Source organism: Pseudorasbora parva, chromosome 1 (genome assembly GCF_024679245.1).
Source record: "Pseudorasbora parva isolate DD20220531a chromosome 1, ASM2467924v1, whole genome shotgun sequence".
In the NCBI taxonomy this organism is placed as follows: Eukaryota; Metazoa; Chordata; class Actinopteri; order Cypriniformes; family Gobionidae; genus Pseudorasbora; species Pseudorasbora parva.
The window spans coordinates 7,357,766-7,382,937 of NC_090172.1; the positions used below are offsets into that span (position 1 = coordinate 7,357,766).

The window sequence follows — 25,172 nt, forward strand, 5'->3', positions numbered from 1 at the left end:
TTGGAAGGAGCACTTCTTTTAAGTGCTGCTAATCTTATCAGACTTGACTTCTGATATTTTGTTTCACACCTGATCACATTACTCGGGGTAATGTGTGTTTAACAAGTGTTCCTTTGTGTCTCCCGACTGAAGGCACATTGTTTGAGGACAAAGGAGAAAAGCAGTCCAAGAGAGGAATCTGTATCTGGGAGTGTATCAACCGACTGCACCGCAAGAGCCCTCTCTTCTTCAACTACCTGTACAGCCCGTCAGAGACGGAGGTAAAGAGTCTATCTGGATGTGTGTAGAAGTACCAGACAGCTCTAATGGCTGTTACCCTAGAGCACTCTGCTCAGAGGTTATGTTGACGACCAGTCCCAAATATGTTGTCGCCTATTGCCAGATCACATTCAAAGTGAAGAATAGTTCCCCACGATTGCAAAACAGCATCTTTGACCTTTGATAAAGCAGCCTTGATGCATCTTAATCAGGTGGTCACAGTCTGTAAAAAAACAAAGCTAGAATGGGAAGAGGGGTCCATCTTCAAATCCAGGCTGTGAGTAAAAGTTGTTTTTCACATAGGAATCTTCTTACTGGCAGTCATCCCCTGACATCGTTTCAAAATGGGTGAATCAGTTCATCCATAGTCACCCATAGCCCATAACAAAAACATATTTGAAGAAGTTTAGTGAGAGCAAAGGACCCTGTGGACTGATTCTTCGTACACTGGAAATGGGGCTGCATTTCAACAAATGTTGGGAAATAACAAGTATAAGTTAAAGGTTCTGAAACAGGGTTTCTGCAGATTTCACCAAGTCAAACTTAAGACTTTTTAAGACCTTTTTCAGAAGATCTTTTTATGGTTTTAAAACCTGTGGAAACCCTGTGTGAATTTTTAATTTATTTTTTGGTTTGGAATGACAGTCAAAATAATGCCCCATTACCTGATATATGTGTGAATTATATATAACTAAATGTCCTGAATGTCAATATCAAATGATCATTTTCAAAAAATGAGATGGCTCAATCGGATTGAAAGGCCTTCATGTAAACATCTTGACTGAGCTCAGATTGGAAAGAGAATAATCTGATTAACAGAAAAACATTAAGCTTTTAAACAACTGATTCATTACCGAATCTCCGATTCAAAAATATCTTGCGCACATGCACCATGATGCACATTTTGTCGTCTTATGAAACGACTCTATGTATTTACTAGATATTTGCTTAAAAAGTTATTTTGACAAAAAAATTGTTTTAACATCCTCAAGGCAAAAATGACAGTTTTGCTTGTGATATCTCCATTCATTACATCTGTTCTCTAGTTTTAAACGGCAATTGGCCAAGTTTTGTTCAGAATACATTTAATGCACACGTGAACAAATCTGAATTGTATTGCTATGTTTAGATTTCATATACACTAAAATTTCAGAATTTGAAATCTGATTGGATTCTTTCAGACTGGGCAAAATGAGTGCAAGTAAACATAGGGCAGAAAGAGAGAGGGTGACGAATTTCTGGCGAATTTCATCGGCTATTTCTGGCACACAGCGACTAACATCGCTTACAGCATCTTTATATAATGTCAGAACTGACAAATACAACAAACAATGGTTTCTGGGCTTTTCTTTTTTCAGCTGGTGTTGAAACCATTGATTTCGATTCCCAATCTGACAACATGGGAGTTCTACACAGGGGAGACGCTGTCCACGGGCCCCTCTTATGACTGGTGTATGCTCGCTGTGCGCTCGCAGAGCTCGGTAGACTCGGACACCATCGCCACCACCAAGAGGAGGATCGTCTGGCCATGTTACAGCAGTGTCAGCCGCGCACAGCCTGACGCCATCACCAAACTACTGGCTGTGAGTGCACAAGTCTTTGTCCTTTTTTAGTTTCTCTTTATCAGGACCAACACTACACGATTTTGGTGACAAAAAAACGTTCCTCCAATAATGAAAGTGAAAATGTAGTATGATGCAATAGAAGAAGTGTGAAGGGAAGTTTTCTGTTTGTATGGTAACAGAAACTGAAAACCCATACTTTGTATTTTTATGCCATGCTTTTTATGGCTGTCTGTGTGGATTTGGTGAAGGGACGTGAAGGCCAAGTATGGCAACCCATACTCTGAATTTGTCCTCTGCATTTAACCCAACCAAGTCATTGCACACAAAGTTAAGAGCAGTGAGTAGTGAACACACACACCCGGAGTAATGTGCAGCCATTTACTGCGGCGCCTGGGGAGTAACTGGGGGTGAAGCGCCTTGCTGAAGGACACTAAGAATTAAACCCACAACCTTCGGGTTATAAGTCCACCTCTCTAACCATTAGGCCACAACTGGCCCCTTTTATCTATGTTTCTGACCTTTTCAAACCACCGTCTCTCATCCATGTTTGATATCTATGAAGATCAGGATTTAGTCCAGTTTTCGATGTAGACAAGCTTTCCGCCACAATTCCAAAGAAATAGAAAGCATGTGAAATAGTGTCAGAGATAAGCAGGAACCAAAGATTTCTTAGTTGATCAAAGGAACCTGTAAGATGGGAAGCCTTGAAATGGATTTGAATGGTTGCAGGACATTGAGAGGCTGGAGGGAGAACTGGGACAGCAGTCTGAGCCCTGGCACACCACGCTGGAGAAGGTGCTAGACAGCATCCAGGAGGACCTCAAGCAGGAGGGCAATGTGAGTTCCTCTGTCCTTCACAAATGTAGCCTCAATGCCTGCCATCTTACCCGTTTAGGTTTCTATATAGTATATTGTAAATGTGTGAAATGTGTTTAAAAAGCACCAAAGCAGACTTACAAGTGCACTTGTAGCAAACTGTCTTTTCTTCAGATATCCTGATCTCACCTGTTGTTCATTTAATCTCATAGCTGCGGAAAGAATCAGTGTCCATCTCTGGCTTGGTCCCCACTTCCAACCTTCAGGCCTATCAGCGACGCTCCATGTTGCACTTACCCGATAGCGGCCTCGGAGAGGACAGCAGCCCCACTGCAGTCAACGGTGTTAATCGCAGAGCCGCCACACTCTACAATCAGTTTACCACAAAGAATGAAGACAACAGGTAAAAATGACAGACGACACCGTCCATACCGCTTAGTCTAACTTAATGGACGAAGCAAACAAGCTGTCAATTCTTTGCTTATACAGATCATTTGAGGGGATTCTGTACAAGCGTGGGGCATTACTTAAAGCGTGGAAAGCTAGGTGGTTTGTTCTGGACATTACAAAACATCAGGTGAGTGGTTGATTATACTTTAGGTATTTTGCACTTTACTCAGTGAGTTACGTATTTGAAATGACTCTTTCTATAGCTGAGGTATTATGAGACGGATGAGGACACGAGCTGTCGTGGCTACATTGACCTGGCTGAAGTGGAGTCTGTCCTGATTGCCACACCAACCATAGGAGCCCCCAAACACATTAGTGAAAAGGCTTTCTTTGATGTAAGTATTACACACATTGGTAATCCTTCAACAGTATAGCATATATATAGTATATGTAATATATAAACATTTTGATGGAAAATATTTTAAGTGAATTTTATAGGTGTCATCCTAATGCTAGAAGACCTAGTTCTCGCTTTGCGAAAAAAGGTTAATAGTTGACCTCTGTAGGTGTTGAGCAGTGACATGGTGAATGTGTTTCACATCGTAGCTATTACTACGACCAATCAGCATCCAGGACCAGAACTATCAATTACTATGAATTATTTACTGTATACACGACTGATCAGAAGTTTGGGGTTGGTAAGATTTATGTTTGTTTTTTTTTACATACATTAATACAGAACATTCATGAAAAACAGTAACAGTGTGAAATACTACACTATTAAGAAACATTTTTATCAGTGTTGAAAACTTGTGGATCATTTTCAAAAGAACAGCATTTATTTGAAATAGAAATCTTTCGAAACAGTATAAAAACGATAACTTTCCCGCCGAGGCAATGTTTTCACTGTTCTGATCTTCTGAAATAATACTGAATTTGCATCCAAATTAAAAAAGAAGAAGCTGAAACAAGTGATAAAAGCATTAAGCTAAAGTGAAACATTCAATGGGATATTAACCAAAACTGGCCAAAGGAAACGTCCAACTCATGAAGAGGTATAGGACTGTGAAACTTAAGGGCTGTTGATCTACACAATTTATATGTAGATCTTTTTTTTTTTGCCGATCTTTAACCAGCAGATGTCCTCAGCATGCTTTGAGTTTCCAGTCAAACTAGACTAACAAGTGTAATCGGTCTAATCTTACAGTGAATTTAGCTGACGTACTCATTAAAAACAACACCTAGTCTTTTTTACCGTAATATCAAAGGAAGTGTTGTCGAAACTAGCGCAGCGTTCCTGAGGTAATTGTTACACTGTTGCTAGCCTAGCATAATGATCTCATCTCCATTAATACTTCTCACCAATCAGGGAGCGACGTCAAGCCTGTTCACGAACTTTTCCTAAAAAATGTGCTTGTCTGGGAATTTTTAACTGATCTTTCATTTGTTGCGATTTCTCCTTGAGAGGTTTGCGCGAGCCCCAACAATGCAACCTTGTTACTGTCACTTTATTATTATTCATTCGAATGAATGCACTTATTCTCACGTTTAGGTGACTCCCTAGTTATTTTTTGTTATTAATTTTAATCATGCTACTTGTCTGGTTGGGCAAGTAAAATTATTTTTCACTTGTCCCTTCAAAAAAATCTGCTTGTCCCGACAAGCGTTTTCGAACCCTGCCATTTATTCAGAGGGTATGGCAGATTATTTTCCATATATCCATTTTCTTTAAAGTATCCTTGAAAAGGGGTTTGACTTTAACAATGCTGGATTTTGCTGTAACTCGTGATTAACTTCCCTGCAATGTTGTCTGCCATTGTAAGTGTGTGAGCCCTTAAATTACATTGGATTCTGGTTGGCTGTTATCGTTTTATTGTTCAGCAGCTGGAAAAAATTATCCTGAAAGTGATCCCAACAATATCATTCCTCTATATATTGTATTATAGCTGTGGTGTGAAGCTATACTTTAATATTGAGAACGATTTTTAGAACTATATTTGTATCATTGTCTTAATAGCTATCGTCCTTGGTGTGAACGTTGTCATTCTTAATCAAAAGTACATCAAATCGCTTCTCTTCATCTTTGTCCCTGCAGCTGAAGACCACTAAACGGGTTTACAACTTCTGTGCAGCGGATGCTCAGAATGCCCAGCTGTGGATTGATAAGATCCAGAGCTGCATCTCAGACGCGTGAAGCCCTTTTCTGTCACATGACTTGTCCGCACCACCTCTCACTGCAGGGAGACTCACTGTGCAATTACTAGGACCGTAGTGAAGCCTTCAGTGCCTGTTGAAAATCCAAAAGACTGCATCTGAGCAGTGGAGTAGAAAAACTCTGCCCCGTTCCTTCACTCTTCCGTGGAGCTGCCTTTACAAGCGGTCCCACTAGCTCCGCCCAAACACTTATGTTCAGGCGATTGGTGAAAATGATGCAATGCACTACTCTGACATTCGCTGAACAAACTGCTACATGTAACTCAGACGAAGCAATAGCACTAATTTTAAACTCGGGGTCAATGTAATAGTGACAAGAGTGTGTTCTGCAAATGAAAAATACTGTTGCTGCTGATAAAATGCAAAACAACCACCAAAATCTGACAACTATATTTCGAAATATGCACAATGTGTAAAAGGCAAATGATTTGCACTTAATGATATGCACTCCGTACAAAACAGATTTTTAATGACTAGAACTAGGCAACAGGCATTATCAAAGCTTGGAGCGAACAACTTTATGCTCGAGTGTGCAAAGTATTTTTTATATACATTTGCAACAAAGTTTTTTCAGTATGAATGTTCTACTCATGCTTTACAACTGTACTGTAAATTATTTTTAAGCATTGAAAGTGTCACTTGTGTTTTTGTTGAATGGAGAGTTTGGTGTGTGTGTGTGTGTGTACATATATATATTACAATTCAAGCTTTTTATATTCTGCTGAATATGCTATTAAATATGTTTTTCTAACCTTTTAGTCTAACTTGAAATAAACACTCATATTTATACTTAATAATTATAAATAGTTTACGGACCAAGCAAAGCACTTCCTGCCTGAGATGGTTATCAATAAGCAGTTTTGTTTGAAATGAAGGGACGAACACTATTGCTCCATTTTCCGTGAGACTGTGTGATGTTGATGGCTTTTAAGGCACTGCGGTTTTATCTGTTTGGTGGAGTATCTGTAAAGTTAAGAAGCAAAATGAAAAAATATCAGACAAGATCTCTGTTACTGAACCTAAAATGATGTTACTGTATGTACAATACTTGGTGGCGCCACTAATGTTTTTGGTTTGTTGAATGTTTTGCTTATGTTTTATTTTGGGTTTTGCTGTTATTTGAAATAAATCGAGTAAATAAAATAAAACTTGAATTACTTTTTGTGACTGCATTCTCTCTCTCTCTCTCTCTCTCTCTCTCTCTCTCTCTCTCTCTCTCTCTCTCTCTCTCTCTCTCTCTCTCTCTGCAATAGTTTTGGAACGTCTGCCTTTACTTGCATATGAACTTTAATGACATCCCATTCTTAATCTGTAGGGTTCAATATGGAGTTGGCCTCCCCTTTTTGGACCATTCTTCTAGAAACACATTTGTGAGGTCAGGCACTGATGTTAGATGAGAAGGCCTGGCTCACAGTCTCCGCTCCAATTCATCCCAAAGGTGTTCAGTCGGGTTGAGGTCAGGACAGGTGCAGGCCAGTCAAGTTCCTCCACACCAAACTCGCTCATCCATGTCTTTATTGGCCTCGCTTTGCTCACTGATGCGCAGTCATGTTAAAACAGGAAGGGCCCATCCCCAAAAGTTAGGAGCATGAAATTGTCCAAAATGTCTTGGTATGCTGAAGCATTAAGAGTTCCTTTCGCTAGAACTAAAGGGGCAAAGCCCAACCACTGAAAAACAACCCCACACCATAATCCCCCCTCCACCAAACTTTACAGTTGGCACAATGCAGTCAAACCAAAACCAGACCCGTCCATCGAATTGCCAGACAGATAAGCATGATTGGTCACTCCAAAGAACATGTATACACATGCTTTACACCACTGTATCCAACGCTTTGCTTTGCACTTGGTGATGTAAAGATTGGATGCAGCTGCACAATGAAGTTTGGAGGTCTATAGCTATTGGCTCTGCAGAAAGTTGGAAACTTCTGCGCTGAACCCGCTCTGTAATTTGACGTGGCCTACCACTTCTTAGCTGAGTTGCTGTTGTTTCCCCATTGCTTCCACTTTGTTATATAATAACAGATGACTGTAAAATATTCAGTAGTGAGGACATTTCACGAATGGACTTTTTACCATGTTTGAGTTTACTGAGCTCCTGAGAGTGACCCATTCTTTCACAAAATGTTTGTAGAAGCGTCTGCATGCCATGGAAGTGATTGAACAACTGAATTCCATTATTTGAACTGGTGTCCTTATACTTTTGGCAATATAGTTCTTGATATATCTTGATTTATCCATGACTAGTAAAAGTACAATCGCATTTATCATTGCTCTGTGAAATTACGTTGGCAAAATGGAGTCATTCCCATAGGAATCTATGTGATCTGGAGTTTCACATGAGGGTGAAAAAGTTGCCCAAGCAGAATTCACTACACTGACCAACATAAAGCTTGACTTTACAGTGAGTTTGGTGTAAAGGCCGGTTCACAAAGAATGTGTTTTTGATGTTAAAAACACGAGATGCAGGTAAGTAGAACAAAGAAGAAGAAAAACCGCCTAGACGCAGTTTAAAAAAAAGTTATAATTCTTTAAACTTGAACTGTTTCATGCGCGAGATGCTGTGCACATGTGCTTACATTTGGATAACAATTGAAAAGTAGAGCAGGAAATGGAAAAATGCGTTCTGTGAACAGCCCCCAAGCTGTATTTTATCGCTCGTATAGCCGGCATAATTAACTTTTTTTATTTTTTGTGACTGCACTTTAAGACCAAGAAAGTATACAACAAAAGCGCATAAGCCCAGCAAAATCACAAGTTCACATTCTACTGCATCTTGAAATGTCTCCAAACACAACTTGTGTTGTGGAAAACAAGGAAAATCCTTTAGTTTTACAGTGTCAGATTCATTTACCTTTAAGATTTTGACATCAAGAACAATTACGAAAATATATGTAAATAATATAACCTGACAGGCATAGAAACTTGGCTTTGCTGCCGACTCAAAACAATACATAAGCTAGTCAGCAACTTTGGCTATTGAATTGATTTTCGGTATCTTGTATGACACAAAGTTAGGTGATGTTAAAATGAGAGTTTTAAAGTCTCGAAATCCCTGCATAATGTTTAATGTAATGTAGAAATGCCTCCTTGTACAGATTAACAGCATTTATTTGGGTTCAATCTCCGGTTCCACCTGACCAAGTGTCGAGATGTCCGTGAACAAGACACGAACCCCAGCTGCTCTCGACGAGCTGGATGGTGCCTTACATGGCTGAAATCACCGACGGTGTAGGAATGGGAGAATGTGAGGCAAGATGTAAAGCACTTTGCTAGCCAAGGGTCTGTTGAAAGCGCTATATAAATGCAGTCCGTTTACCATTTATGCATCACTAACCCAGTTGTGCACGTGTCTGTCCCATTAACTAAGCCCTGTGGTTGTATTATTAGTACTGCTATGTGGCCATCAGCGTAAACTGATTTTCTTTCAACAGCTGTCATGGCAGTAGTCAAGTAAAACCAGCACACACTCCTCAGCTGTCAACATGCTTTTAGCTAACCACCTTAATAATCACACTTTGGGTTAAACAGCACCGACACTTGGAAGTAAGTCTATCAGCCCCTCGAGCACTGCAGATTGTCACAGCCACAGTAATGCAGGAGCACAAAAGTGCCATGAGACAGGACATATAATTTTATGTTTTGATTAAAAATAAGTAATCTCTCAGGCAGTAATGTAGATCTTTAGTCATTTAAAGGGTGCTGGTTTTGACTGCCTTGGTCTTGGCCTCAACACAAATTGGTCTAGGTCTTGATTTGTTCTTGACTATAACACTATTTGGCGAAGTTACTTTGTAAAGAAACGCTACACGCCTTTAGACTCACATGTGCATGACATCACTGCTTTCGCAAATTCATGTAGTTTCCAAAAGTTTGTATAAATGTTTGGCCAAAACATATAAAAGGTTAGTTGAAAATGGTGTGTAAACTGATTTTTTTCCCATGTTTTTCTACTGCAAAAAAGTTCAATAATAACATGGCACAGCCTCTTTTAAATGGGGGGTGAAACACTCAGTTTCAGTCAATCTCATGTCAATCTTGAGTACCTATAGAGTAGTATTGCATCCTTCATATCTCTGAAAAGTCTTTAGTTTTATTATATTTATAAAAGAAATATGGGCTGTACCGAGTCTTTCAGGAAAAAACGAGCGCCTGGAGGCGTATCGAGTGGGCGGAGCTAAAGAATGACGAGCGTGCAAAACGGTGACGTCCTCAAGCGTGGAGAAACCCATGGCTATCGATCTCAGCTAATAGATATGATCCAGAATCAGATCCGGAGGCTGAAATAGAAACAGCAACAGCAGGACGTCCGTCTCTGTGGTATGTAATGTATTTAGTGGCCTGTCAACATTTCTGTGTCTTTACTCGCAGTTTATGAGGACATGATTCGGTTTATGGACTATTGTATGCGACTAAACCTTAGCAGTAGCAAGCAAAACGGTTTTGCACGTCAGACTAGTGTAACGTTATAGAACAACAATGGAGTAACCCTTAGCGCATTTGAATGACGAAGCACGCGATCGTGTCGTTTACTGATGTTTACTCACGCGACGAGCCGACAGCACAGACATTTGAAGCAGTTTTACTCACCGGCTGCTTCCAAAGCAGGACCGAACCTTTATCGCTGGGACCGCTCCGTCAAAAACACACTTCTTGGAGTGTGGAGATCCACTTTGCGACGCGACTGAAGCGATGTTGTGAAGCTTCCCCTCATTTCTGCGTTCAAATCGGGTCAAATGCAGCGCTGCCTTCCCGGAATGCTGTGCTGAAGCGTTGAAGTCGCTTGATGTCAAAGTGGAGGAATAAAGTGGAGCGCGGCGCGGACTATAACCAACATTAGTGTTCACGGACGACTGGATCTGCAGCTGAGCGAGTGTTTATGGGCGTGCATTTCCTCTCTTGCTCTAGTCACGCGCGCGCACCCTACCGGGAGAAGAGCCCGTACGGCTCATACAAGGACCTTCCGGTCTATTAACGTCAAGTCGACCCATACTCGAAAAAAACTCTCAGAAACTGAGAAACCGGAAGGAGTATTTTTGACACAGAAATACTCCATCAAACGTCCAACATTAGTTTTTGAAACTTTGTAGGATGGGAATCCAAGTCTTTAAAGCTACATTGTGTGATATTTTCCCCCATCTAGCAGTGAAAAGGTATATGACCATCCAGTGAATAATAGTTTCTGCTCCTCTCAATTTCGTTTCAACTCCTACGGTGGCCGATTTAGTCATGGCTTCCAGTTCGACCTCTTCGGTGAGTGTTGCTTCAACTCAAGTGATGAGGTAATTTTTGAAAACTATTATAATTTGCAGTTATTTAATTTACCAAATGATCTATGATCAAATTAATCTATGTAAAATGAATAATAGTTTTACGTTTTCGTTATTTTTAACCAGTTCATTGCTAACATCAGCATGTTCCCAGACGAATAAGCTCTTAGTAAAGTAACTTTTATCAGTGCTATCGTTATTGTGTATATTGTATGACATCACTAGCGTAAGGCAAACAAATTATAATGCAATTAAAATATTAATCTCATGTTATCCGTCATAGAACACGGATTTATGTTATAAGGTAAACAATACTTTTTCATCATTGACACGAGGAAAACTATCCTAGACGTTGTTCTAGTGTTATGCACAGCACACCATGATATAATTAGCCAAGCAACAATAAAACTTCCAATATACACAAATAGGCTGAATTAATATTACCTGTTGAGAAGAAAGCAGGAAACGTCGGCGTTCTTTTTAAAATCGTTGCTCCTCATGAGCTCTTTCCATCTTGGAAAGGCCCCTCCAATATTTATTTTGTCTTGTTGATTTGCCCGTTGCGTTGCCGTCTTAATTCCCTTTTCCGCTTCCTTGGCGTCTCTGATACATATTCCGCAATGTTACTAGGTCCCCGACCCAGGTCGAATTCGGTAATCTATTCCGGGACGTGGTTGCTTTCACACAGAAGGCGACCCGGCAATGCTCCGGGAATATTGCGGGTCCGACGTGCAGTGTGAAAGGGGCTTAAGAGTGATCCTCCATCATCATATAGCAGCCTCAAGCAATCCTCCTCTTCACATTCGACACAGTGCCATCGAGTGTTAAAACGCGAAAAGCGAAGCTTGAATTTACGGGTATGTCCCTCTTTGGCAAATGTAGTTTCAAGATGGAGGAGCAACATGGCGACTGCCATCCGAACCCTCAACACTTATGTATTTTCAATGGTATATTATAAAATTATGAGAATGCATTATTACTTGAAAGAAGTAAATATACATTAATGAGCACATATATTTTTGAAAGAACTAAGTGATTTTAGCTAAGAATAAACTAAAAAAAGTTACACAGTGTAGCTTTAACAGTGTAAAAAGCTCAGTATGCATGAAACAGCATTCCCCCCCCCACCCCACCCCACCCCTAAATACAGTTGTTTTCATGCAGGTGTGCCAATATTAATTTGACGTTGTGATGTATAGACAGCAGTAAAGTAATTTTGGATGTGTAGACTACATTACGAATACACTAATTAACATACAGTATTTTAAAGAAAGTATATTAATGCACAGTAAATTATATTACCGGTAATCAAAATGAATAACCATGATTAGGTCATCGAGTTAAATACTGAACAATAGTGATTTGTCAAATTACATAAGAATAATTTTAAGAACAATTTGCACAGAAATTTGTTCTGCTCATGTTTCGTGAAATGGACTGTTCTGTTCATGAGGACGTCTCAGAAGAGACCAGCGCTGTCCAGGAAACATCGCTTTTAATCATTAATAAACCACGATACTCAATGGAAGATCTGAGCAAAGTCTAGCACATCCTGAATATGTTCGGTTAAAATGATTGAAAAGCTTGAAAATATATTCAAGGTTTTTCTGCCATGAACAGATGTTGGAATGCTAATTGCTTCTCTCTTCAGACCTCAGTAGACAAATATGTCACCGTAGAGGCCAGGACAGTTCAAGTTCGTCATCATTTGGCTATGCCTTCAGCGTGTCAGCTCGTGTCATTTGATACACCGTGTGATTGTGCCAATTCATTTGTAATATGTACCTTCATTGAGGAAAACCAGCAAAACAGCACGTCTCCCCTTTCTTCCGGTGTTCTGAACAGGACATCTCACCTAATGAACAGTAAGATGAAACGTCTACAGATCTTTGTTGGATACACCTAACAGGTCGCATCTAACCATCACAGCCAAGTGGTCTCGCTTGCAGTAAAGGAGGCCAGAGGCGCCTTTGAGACGAGACACCTCAGCGTCTCTCAGCTCCGAGGGCAAAAAAGCTGATGGGACTAAGCTTTGCAAGAGCAGTGTGGACGTGCATGCGGGCTAGTTGCTCCCTGTGGACTTGTATTAAGAGCAGGTGTCGGCCTGGCAAAACATCTGGACTGGGGCGCGCTCACAATTCTCTCCAAATATAGATCCCTCCTGGAGTGGAGGAATGGACAGGGGAAGCTGCGGAAGAGGGAATCCCTCCAGAATGCTTGGAATGGGACAAATGGGATGCTTCGGTGAAATTGCAGTTAAATGGCTTTCACAGGAGACTTATGAATCTGTTCATTTTTATGAATGGTTTAAATGTGTCTTCTTTTCATGAAGACTCTGTCTGAGCTTATACAAATACAATAGATTAACGTTTTATTTAAAGGATTACACATTAAACTGTTTACTCTTACTGAGTTATGTAGATTTATCAATGTTTATTCTGGGCAGTAATATTGGCTGGTTAGAGTAAACTGGGATTTCAGAGCAAATCTGACGGTCTGAGATACTTCTCATTCTTGTTGGCAGCTGGCACACATGGCAGATGTTCTTGTCCAAACACTGAAGTGCTTGACTATTCACAAATCAGCAATGTGAACAATGCAAGTGTGACAAAAGCATGCAGAACGGGGATTAAATGTAGGCCGAATGCAGGTGGCACTGACGTGCAGTCCCAAAGATATGTCAAGTTTCATGCCACTTCCTGTTACCAAAAAAGAATCGACAGCACACTAGATGCTGGGTACTGTCACGCACCCTCTCTAGCTGGCTGGTAACTAGATGTGGTTTGGTAACGTTGGCTTATTGTAACTGCTATTCATAGTTTTCACGTCACACCCTAATAGGAACACCCACCTGGATGGCAAAACAAGGCTATCCTCTGTTGATCACCAGTTACTTTTACTAAGGACTAAAGTACTAAATAGTGATATTAAAAGACCAAATTTGGTATAAACCTTATGGATTATGCATACTACATACAGGCAGACAGATGCACCCAAAATGCAACTTGCATGTTTAGCATTTTCCCACGGAATTCTATTATAAATAATCTGCTTAATGTGGATTAATACGAGAATGAACCTCACTGGTACTCACGTCAAACAAACATGCTTAAGATTCTGTTTACAAATGATATGAGTTGATGAATGTTAATGTGACTAGAAGACTAAATTAAATCTGTTCATCATATAAAGCGATCGAGTCTCTTCAGAAAATTTGGACTAAACCGATCAATTCATGTGGATTAGTTTAACGATTTCTATTAACTTTTTGAAGCATCATTGTGGTAGTTGCATAGCTGTCAATGGAGGGACAGAAATCCCTTGAATTTCATCAAAAAGATCTTCAGTTGTGTTCTGGAGATGAACGGGTTTGGAACAACATGAGGGTGAGTAATTAAAGGTGCCCTAAAATGAAAAATTGAATTAACCTTGCCATAGTGAAATAATAAGAGTTCAGTACATGAACATCACATACTGTGAGTCTCAAACACCATTGCCTGCTCCTTCTTATGTAAATCTCGTGAATGAAAAACACCACAGAAAAAAAGTGCTTCTCAACATAAACCCAACCGTGACGCAAGCGTTGGGGATCATTTATATGCACGCCCCCAACATTTGCATCTGTCCAAACATGTTCATTGTCAGGCGGAGATGATGGAGCCGAAGCATCAAACGACACTTGGGGATAGCAAAAACGGCAGTTCTAATGAAACGTCATGTTCAGACTGTGCAGGAGACGTGAGGACTTTTCATATGTCAACAGTCATGGTTGAGGTTTATAATCCGATACCACAACAATTTAATTCAAAATTGTTCGTTTGTTCGGCCCATTTCAAGCAAGCTTCGCTCAGCGTCTTAAACTGAAGAAAAGGGCAACTATATTCCTGCAAGCAGTAAGTAGCGATTTATCCACTTATTGACTGTTTAAACAACTTCTGATTAAATTGAAAGTTTCTTAGAGAGACAGCATTGTCTAGATGACGCAAGATGCTAGTACAGTAACAATAGGAAACACCAAGTACCATACAAAACTAAATGTGTCTAATGACAAAGGGTAATATTATTTTGTATTGCAAAATACAACCGTAGATACGTTGCTTACAGATCGTTCACTCGATCCTTCTAGCAAACGTCAACTTTTCCACCATATAAGTTAAAACGACTATTCATTTTGTAAAAATATAAGTTATATATTTATATTTTTGAGAACTGAAGTAGGCCTATGATGTTTTTGCATGCTTGTATTTTTCAGAGTACAATTGTGACTAAAGTTATATAAACATGCAATATCGTTGACGAAAAAAGACCAGTCTAAAATGTAGGCTGAATGACACTTTAAGCAGAACATCTCAAATGGCGATTGCTGAAATGAAGCTTACTTGTTTATTGGTGTTTTCAGATCATCCGTGCGCGAGAGAGAGCTTGTGTGCACATGGTTGCCAGATTGGAAATGTTTAGGTAAAACACCGAATAGCATATGTGTTCTTTTCACAGAAAAGCTCTGTTGGGGGGATTTAAATGACTGAAATCTGGCAACCGCAAGGACGTGAGCTCTTTCATTGATGATCTGAAAACACCAATAAACAAGTAAGCTGCATTTTTTCAATCTCCATTTGAGATGTTCTGCTTAAAGTGTCATTCAGTCGGTGTTCTGTCAAGACTCACGAGCTGCTTCGCTGAACTGCTGTGAGCTGCTGAAATAAGCCAATTAGAGCATAGCTCAACATTAATATTCATGACTCTTTCAAATAAGGCAAAAACAGAGCATCCTAGGGACAATTTATAAGGTTGTAAATGGACCTGTAAACCTGTATCTGGACAATTTTTGCCCTTAAATAAGCCACATACCCTTTATGTAGATATCAGAGAACAATTTAACATTGTTTCAAATCATTCTAGGGCATCTTTAATGTGTTTTTCAATAACAGGTCTGTGCTGCAATTCCATGGATGTTTTGCCCTCCGGGTCTCTGTGCCTAAATAAGTCACTGAAAAACAAATTGTTATGGGAATTAAGTAATATTAGTTTTATAAGCTGCACATACCACATAAGCAAAGCATGTTATCAAAAACATTAAAATATTTACCAGGGAAGTTAAGTTGTGCCAACCTTGAATGGGTCACAGGCTAGCCAGCACTGGATAACGCTAAACCCATATGAAAGAGCCTTAATAGAGTCCTAAAATTATACAAAACATGATGGACCCCTGAGCAAGTTCATTTACAACACCACAGAGGAGCTATTCCCTCTGCGAGAGGCAGTTAGAGTAGACGTTGGCGTTCACTTGGTGTCATTTCTCTGTAAAGGCTCAAATCTGTAGCCAACATGACTGTGGACTGTAACGTTCACCACCCACCCAGAGTATGATGAGCTGTAAACAATGAAGTCATCAAGAAAACATCCCAAAAACCTTACGGCATTTTGTTTGAGGATGCATTCCCCAATACACTTTGCATTATACAAAAATAGTCAAACTGTGCTTTCAAAACCCAACATGTGAAGTCATTTCACACATGTCTGTTGGTTAATCTGTGTGCTTTCAATTACAGCGATGACTTCGATTAGTCATTACGTTTCTGAGGAGAAAAACAGAATGATAGTTTATGGAAAAGTTGAGCATTACCAGGATGCAGCTATCACATTCATTCATCTGTTATTGAGTAAGACGAGGCCTAGAGGTATATCCTTTGAATGACAGCCAATCATGCAAACAAACAAGCCCTTTAAAAGAGCTATTGCTGCAATGTTTTCTGATGCCCTTGGAGAACAAGCATGTGATGGAGTTTCAGTTTGTTTTGTAGACAAGTAGGATAGCAAAAGAGGCTTTTCCAATACAGAGGACACCGCGCATCTCATATCTTTTATTGTTGACTTGTCCAAACAATGGGTCTCATTCACTGTATACGTGTGTGAAATGTGTGTATGAATGTTTACAAACAGATTATTCCTCACCTATGACTTTAATACAAAAGTGTACAAGACCCACCTGTGGTGAAAATCAAAGTTTTTAAAGTTGTTGTCTTTGTAGTGTGTTGCTTTTAATGGAGTTATAGGTAACTGAGGTTTAGGAGCGGGCCACACCTCAACCAATCACCTGACTTCTCAAACCTTCTTTTATCGGGCCGCCCCTTGCAGTACTGTTTGTTTCGTTCTCTCAAACCCTCCCTCCCCTCCCTCTCATTCATTCAACCATCTTTATCATCCCGTTCTCTCCACTTCCAGGTTGTATCAGGGGTCCTAATTTCTCGGCTGATGATGATCCCCCCATTCTCCCGGCTGCCAACACCAGATGCCCAGATCAGATTGACTACCATCCCCTTCTCTCTTCCCCTCATCCTCTCCTTATTCATCTCTAACATTAATGGTTGTGGCATGATCCTTGCTTGTGAAATATGCCTTAAGGGTGCTTTCACAACTGAACGTTTGTTTCAGAACCTGCGTTTTCTCCCTTGGCCATATGCGAACACGGCAATCATGCTTGAATCCACACAAAAACAATTGCTGAACAAGGCTGTGAGGTTCCTCGGCTGGCTAATGTGACGTCTGTAATCTGGGGCTGTAGAATGTATAGTTTGAAATGGTTTGGAAGTTGGCACACTTGGAATTTCTTGAGGATGTGGCTGCACGTCTTTAGAGACGTCAAACTGTATGTTTGCTGTGAGTTATGAAAGGCTGTTGCGCAGAAAGTCCATATATGGAGATGTTTGGATGTGTTTTAAGCAAATTAATTACTACGGACACGCAGTCACTCGTATAGAATACTTCAAATTCATTAGCATTAGAATGAGCCTAATGAGCAAGTCATCTGTCATTGTACACATGCCAGCATGGGCAGGTTGTGTGACAATATAAATATATATATATACAAAATTTCCGATTTAGCTTTTGTAATATATTTTCAGCTTGACAGTTTTTATTTACTTTTGATTTTGGGGTCTGGTCCTTGATGGTGTAAAGTCTGGGTCTTGAAACAACACCAGTTAAGGACCAGTGACTGCTCTGTAAAATATTGTGTTTGTCCAAAGCCTTTATAATGGGAATGACCTCAGCGCAAGTAAAACTGACATGTCAAGGCCTGTTATCCACAGCTCTGGCGTAAGAATGAACTGATTCCTTTCATTTGCATCATGGCAGTTTGCAGAGTGACTTCAGTGTCAGGCTCCAATAAATAGCATTTGTTTTGGTGAAACCCACAGATGATCTCAGATAATGAAACAATCTCTGCAGGTATTGCACGTTAGAAATTGCACGTGGGATTTCTCTTCCAGAAACAAAGACCCAGAGTAACGTAGTCCTGTTTGTTTTGACACTCACTTGTGAGGACTAGTGTCTATTATACGTCTTATGTTTCGTTGTAAGGACATGTCTTCAGGAATCTGGTTTCTGAAATGTTCTAATTCGTCAGCATTTACTGAAGAAGTTTCAGTTACTTTTCATGAACAATAAAGTTCAGTGGAAGTTCAGCACATTGCTTAGATTCATTAACTTAGATCTGAATCTGCAGATTTATCGGTCGCATCGGACTAATGTGAATGTTTAATACTATTATATATTGTTGAAAATACATGAACTTCTAATACAGCACATTTAATTATCCATCCATTAGGCTTAATTCCCAAAAATTTTATAGCTGCTTACTCCAGAATAGTCAGATCATAGAAATATTGTGGACAAATACAACCTTAAAACCATTGTTCACTAAAATTAAAAAGAATGCCAGTTCTTTCATAGAAGAAAGAAAGTCATACAGGTTTGGAACGACACATTAAGGGGGAGTAAATGACAATTTTAATCTTGGAGTGAACAATCCCTTTGACCATTGTTCACTGAAATCGTAAGTGTCTATTGGTTGCTAATGGGGGTATGCACAACGAACTTCCACATTCTGCAAAACAGATGGCATAACCTCCGGTTCAGGTCTTTTTTTATGTGCTGTAGAGGGTGATGGCGAAGGCCTGTGTGGGATGAGATGCGTTGGTGTTTTTTTTAAAGATATAGTCCTGTCTTAGAGTAAAGGCTTTTTACCTCAGTGTGAGTGCCTGGACGTTGATTTTCTTGTTTTGCAACAGGATCCACCTACCTTTTTTTAGATTATTTTTATACTTATAATCAATTTTAAACTAATAATCAAAATCGATCCAACAGTTATATATTTTTGCAGTCAATTCGGATTTGATTACATACATTTTATTATTACATTTATCAATTACAATCTTAAGCTATGCAATTAATTTTTTTTAAAGGAAAAAATAAATGCTGACTGCTGAAATTAGTGGTTACTCCATAAAGTGTCAAAAGGTCCAAAAGTGAAAGACTATTTGATTCTTTTATAAGCAGTGTTGGGTGCAACAAATTACAAGTAACTCAAGTTCCATAATCAGATTGATTTTTCAAGTAACTTAAAAGTAATGCGTTACTTTACTAAATTACAACAAAATACCTGAGTTACTTTTTCAAAAAAAGTAAGTTACTTTGTTTCCCAAATTATTGACTGACAGCTGTCTTAGGCCTATGTTGAGTGAAATCGGGAGTAAGTTCATCACAATCGGTGAAATGCAAAATCAGCATATTACGCAAATCTCCAATGATTAAATATGTTAAAAACAAATATTTGTATGCATTTAATCTCACTATACTGACCAATGTACTTGCTGCTGGCCTTCAATGATTCAATTAAACCTAGCTCATGGTTTAAACGAATCATCGAAAATCAGCAGCAAGTACATTGGCACAAATGACAAACTTTCTTCTCCTTCATCCTATTCTTCTGCAATCCAGAATGGCAGCTCAGACGAAAGGTTTTTTTAAGCTGTGTCCTCTTCTGTCCGCGAGTGAATTTGCATGTCCTTCAGCCTTATTAGCTCAATGTCGATGTGAAAGGGCCTTTACATTTCCCCAAAAATACAACTTTTATGTTATATAAAAAATTTTTTTTTAAAAACAAGACCAGCCCAGGTGAGAAAATGTAACACAAAAGGAATGTAACACCTTACTTTTCTTAAAAAGTAACTAAAGCCCTATTCGGACGGTAATTGTTTCTCATGCATTCGGATGGTGATTTATTCCCGGTGGAGGAGCGAGTTTTGTGATACTGCACACCTCTGAACCTACTCACGTGGTCAGTCGAATGACTGTTTGTCAGCTTTGAAAATGTCATATGCTTGGAATAATAAGAATAAATTCACATTTAATTTAATTATAGAAAATTAATAGTTATTTAATTATTTAAATCTGTTTTAAAAAAGGAAGATGTAATTTTAAAAATGTGGAAATGAGTGGAAATAAGTTAATACAATGCTGCAAATTTAACGTATATAACGTTAATTACTGCTGTAATAACGGCTCATTTCAAATGTTAACGTGTTGTAGTTTTTTCTTTCTCTTTTGAGCGGTGATGAAAGCTTATTCTTGTAAATACTTTCCAGCATTTCAGTAATAAACGTGTAGGCTATATCTTTAAAATGCATCCAAATTACAGAAAAACGCAATAATACGGTGCTGTGGTCAAAAAGGATATAAACATTCATTTTGAAGCTATATTTTCTTGAAAACTCAGAGATGTGGATACGGATGGCAATTTACCACAGCTTGGTGTTTGTCAAAAATCACTAGGTCATTTGACTGAGGATTTTTATAGGTGGTGGGAGAAAAACACTCACATTCTGGATTCGGACAGCAATAAAAATCAGACTAACCCTGTAAATTATGAAAACACCTTACGACCCCACGAGAAACAAATACCGTCCGAATAGGGGTTAAAGGGGTACTTCAGTGCTGGGAAGATGAATCTGTATTTAAACTGGGTCATTAATGTAGTAGAAACGTGAAATTATTTTTGAATTTGGTGCTTTCTAGACTGAGAAAAGACAGAAAATGTATTTTTGCCTCATGGGGATGAAAGACTACAATTCCCAGAATGCTTCGCTGCCCTGTGAGGCCATTCCCAAAGCCACCGTTCATCTTCATAAAATCAGTTCAGTTAGAGAACAGACACTACAATTAAAAACTGAAAGTGTCTGTTCAATATATTGTGATTTAGCCACTGAGGAAGTGTCACAAACGCAGCAGGAGTCAGATTACACGCATCTTGATGAGCTGAATGAGCTCTCCTGATAAAAGCTGAGGTAAACTCGTCCACACTCACAGCATTAGTTCTCAGCGCGTGTTCAGTCTGGCATGTTTTCAGTTCATGCCTTTGGAAGATTAACTTTTATAGGAATTAACTTGAGGAGATAAAACACTCACTTTGCTCCGCCGGCCGCACCGTTTCCATGAATGCCTGAGCCGAGCTGAGCTGTGAGTGCGACCCCATCCCCCATGTGCGAGTTGAAAACATGCGGAAATAGCTCCCTCTGCTGGCTGTAGTCTTTAGCGTCTAGCCAAACATTTTACCGATGATGCAAATCGGCGATATTTGCGTCAGCTGAGTAATTCTTCCAGAAATAAAATGCATAAAATCTCTCGTCTCAGTGGGATATGAGAGGGGGAGCACGATCATTTGAATATACTCCAGGGTTTCTACTGATAGAAAGCCATATGCTAATCGCTGAAGTAACCCTTTAAGTAATGCAATTTGTAACATTTTATGGGAGTAACGCAATATTTTAATGCATTACTTTTTCAAAGTAACTTTCCCCAATACGGTTAATAAGGCTTCTCTTTGACATATGAAATTTGCCCTTCTTCATGTCACTGGTCCCTTTCCTGCCTTTCTCCCATCCTCCTGCCATCCCTTAAGTGCACATCCTTGCTGTGGATAACTTCACAATCTTCACAAAATAACACATGTACCCCTCTTCATGACGTGTGCACTGGCTTGAGGGTAGGCGACAGGGCTGTCCAATAGCCAGACAAGATTCAGTGGGTTTTAAATAAAAAACGGCTGTTCATTTACACGACAACAGCATTTTGGGGGCAAACTTTTGAAAACAGGTTTCAACCAAGCCTCTCGAGCAAAGCGTCATAAACTCCGCCTCTCAATGTATTCTAATGGACGTGAGACAAACTAAATTAAATTACACTTCAAATATTTTTCCCCCCGAAAATAGCTTCTATCATTTCAGGCAGTTTTTATCAAGATGATTTCATTAAAAGTGTTTGTTTTTTAAATACGTTTGGTTTTAGTTAGTTATTTGATGCTTTAAAAACAGGAGATGTGACATCATGATTGACAGCTGAGATTGACGACTGACACTGAGGCATTATAGCTTACCTTTTTTTTTTTTTTTTTTTTTTTTTCAGGAGGATATTAAAGTTTTAGCATTCTACCTTTCCATAACTGTTTCACACAGACATAATTAATTGTTCAGTTTCTGCAAGAGTGAGGGCAGCCTTTTGATATCGCGGCTCTACTTCCTGCTCTCTACCTAGGTCACTACTGCAGTCCCAAATCTGTGCAATATGTTAGCACCATATTTGGATGTTGGCGGCTTCACTTTTCTTTAGTGGAAAGTAAGATACGTAGTCCATATTTTTACGGTTTAGTTTCAAAGTACAAGTTTTTTAAAAACGACACTGTTATGTGAAACCAGTGACCTCATGCGTATGTGTTTCGCGGATCCTCGTGAACGAGATCGTTTTGAAAACAATCGTTTTTCTCTTCTATACACAAAAAAAAATGCAACGAAAAAACTTCAAGAAATCTGTCACTCACATGAAAGCATTGCAAGCAATTCGCTAACAATTAGGAAACAATGATCCAACTAGCCTCAAAACAGTGTTATTGTTGTAGTCGGATCTTAGGCCAAAGACTGCCAACCCCTGCTGGCACTCTCCTAATATGTTTAAAATACACCACAATGAAAAGTCATTATATAACGATACTTACTATTGTAATTCTGTCAAATAATGTGAATAGTAGGCTTACCTTATACGTGAATAACGTTACTCGACGAAAATAGTTTGTTGAGGATCAACCTTGGAATGAAGCAACCGATGGAATAAATTATTGACTTATAAAGACCGCCACTTATCTCCCCTACTGGACTATCAATGTAACGATACTTTCTACAGGATAATTCAATATTACTGCATAGACTGACGTGTCCGGAATGGGCAGACAGAAAAGCAAAACAATGCAATTTAATTGTTTAATGCACCTGATTTAAAATATGCTCGATCAGGCTACTTTGACAGTTTAATTTTCACACATTGTCATCTTTTATATTGACATTCCCGGCATTTTTTTAAACCAAAAAACCAGGTGAGGCCTGGCCTTTTTTAGTAAAAAAGGAAAAAAAGAATATATATATACAGTCTTGTTCAAAATAATAGCAGTACAATCTGACTAACCAGAATAATCAAGGTTTTTAGTATATTTTTTATTGCTACGTGGCAAACAAGTTACCAGTAGGTTCAGTAGATTCTCAGAAAACAAATGAGACCCAGCATTCATGATATGCACGCTCTTAAGGCTGTGCAATTGGGCAATTAGTTGAAAGGGGTGTGTTCAAAAAAATAGCAGTGTCTACCTTTGACTGTACAAACTCAAAACTATTTTGTACAAACATTTTTTTTAGCAATCCTGTGAATCACTAAACTAATATTTAGTTGTATGACCACAGTTTTTTAAAACTGCTTGACATCTGTGTGGCATGGAGTCAACCAACTTGTGGCACCTCTCAGCTGTTATTCCACTCCAGGATTCTTTAACAACATTCCACAATTCATTCACATTTCTTGGTTTTGCTTCAGAAACAGCATTTTTGATATCACCCCACAAGTTCTCAATTGGATTAAGGTCTGGAGATTGGGCTGGCCACTCCATAACATTAATTTTGTTGGTTTGGAACCAAGACTTTGCCCGTTTACTAGTGTGTTTTGGGTCATTGTCTTGTTGAAACAACCATTTCAAGGGCATGTCCTCTTCAGCATAGGGCAACATGACCTCTTCAAGTATTTTAACATATGCAAACTGATCCATGATCCCTGGTATGCGATAAATAGGCCCAACACCATAGTAGGAGAAACATGCCCATATCATGATGCTTGCACCTCCATGCGTCACTGTCTTCACTGTGTACTGTGGCTTGAATTCAGAGTTTGGGGGTCGTCTCACAAACTGCCTGTGGCCCTTGGACCCAAAAAGAACAATTTTACTCTCATCAGTCCACAAAATGTTCCTCCATTTCTCTTTAGGCCAGTTGGTGTTCTTTGGCAAATTGTAACCTCTTCTGCACATGCCTTTTTTTTAACAGAGGGACTTTGCAGGGGATTCTTGAAAATAGATTAGCTTCACACAGACGTCTTCTAACTGTCACAGTACTTACAGGTAACTCCAGACTGTCTTTGATCATCCTGGAGGTGATCATTGGCTGAGCCTTTGCCATTCTGGTTATTCTTCTATCCATTTTGATGGTTGTCTTCCGTTTTCTTCCACGTCTCTCTGGTTTTGCTCTCCATTTTAAGGCATTGGAGATCATTTTAGCTGAACAGCCTATCATTTTTTGCACCTCTTTATAGGTTTTCCCCTCTCTAATCAACTTTTTAATCAAAGTACGCTGTTCTTCTGAACAATGTCTTGAACGACCCATTTTCCTCAGCTTTCAAATGCATGTTCAACAAGTGTTGGCTTCATCCTTAAATAGGGGGCACCTGATTCACACCTGTTTCTTCACAAAATTGATGACCTCAGTGATTAAATGCCACACTGCTATTTTTTTGAACACACCCCTTTCAACTAATTCAACTAATTGCCCAATTGCACAGCCTTAAGAGCGTGCATATCATGAATGCTGGGTCTCATTTGTTTTCTGAGAATCTACTGAACCTACTGGTAACTTGTTTGCCACGTAGCAATAAAAAAATATATGAAAAACCTTGATTATTCTGGTTAGTCACATTGTACTGCTATTATTTTGAACAAGACTGTATATATATATATATATATATATATATATATATATATATATATTCTTTTTTTTATATACTTTTTATATATATCCTGTATATATATATATATATATATATATATATATATATATATATATATATATATATATATATATATATATATTGTAAAATACTACAAATTATAAAACAGTCGAGATTCCCAGAAAAGCATACACAGATTCACCTTGGTTGACAGATTCAGTTTATTAAAGACATCATGAACCACAAAGAGCTGAAAGCTTATTCTTTTATATATTTTCAAACAAGCTGATGCTGAAGGTTAAAAAGCAAAGAATAATCGAGGCTAATTTGGCTAAATGCACTGCTCTAATTATCACAGTTAACTGTATCTTTTGATCATTGGTGGCTCTAGTGTGCAGAAAATATGGGTATGAATGTGTGTATGTGTGTATCAACAGCGACACCTAGAGGGCACAGCGGGAATATGTGAATCACGTGGAATTTACTAAAGTCAAATGATAATGTAACATTTTCTACATTTGTTTTTAAGAAACAACTGTGTGAATGTCATTTTTTACATTCACAACAAAATCAACTTGCACATCATTTATCTGCTCATGTTCCATTATGCAAGCTGCAATGGCCACCTAATGTTAAATACTGTTCAGCTGGAGCAGAGAGAGCTTGGGTGGAGAGAGATGACTCGTTACAGTATACCAATGTGTTCATTTCCACTTTGATTTGTAGCGTTTATCAGAATGCTTTCTTTTCCTGTTTTATACTCACTCGTTTACATGTATGTATGTGT

General features: G+C 38.9%; 1 protein-coding gene across 2 annotated transcripts in view; it reads left to right on the forward strand.

The window, feature by feature from the left end:
- sbf2 (SET binding factor 2) overlaps positions 1 to 6,391 on the forward strand; it is a 179,750-nt gene extending 173,359 nt beyond the window's left edge. For both annotated transcript variants that reach the window (XM_067414596.1, XM_067414667.1), the window contains 7 exons: positions 133 to 260; positions 1,617 to 1,841; positions 2,553 to 2,660; positions 2,852 to 3,042; positions 3,129 to 3,216; positions 3,293 to 3,424; positions 5,125 to 6,391. In XM_067414596.1, coding sequence (XP_067270697.1) covers positions 133 to 260; positions 1,617 to 1,841; positions 2,553 to 2,660; positions 2,852 to 3,042; positions 3,129 to 3,216; positions 3,293 to 3,424; positions 5,125 to 5,223 — 971 coding nt within the window. In that variant the 3' untranslated portion in view covers positions 5,224 to 6,391. The remainder of the gene's footprint in view (positions 1 to 132; positions 261 to 1,616; positions 1,842 to 2,552; positions 2,661 to 2,851; positions 3,043 to 3,128; positions 3,217 to 3,292; positions 3,425 to 5,124) is intronic.
- The last annotated feature ends 18,781 nt before the right edge of the window (positions 6,392 to 25,172 follow it).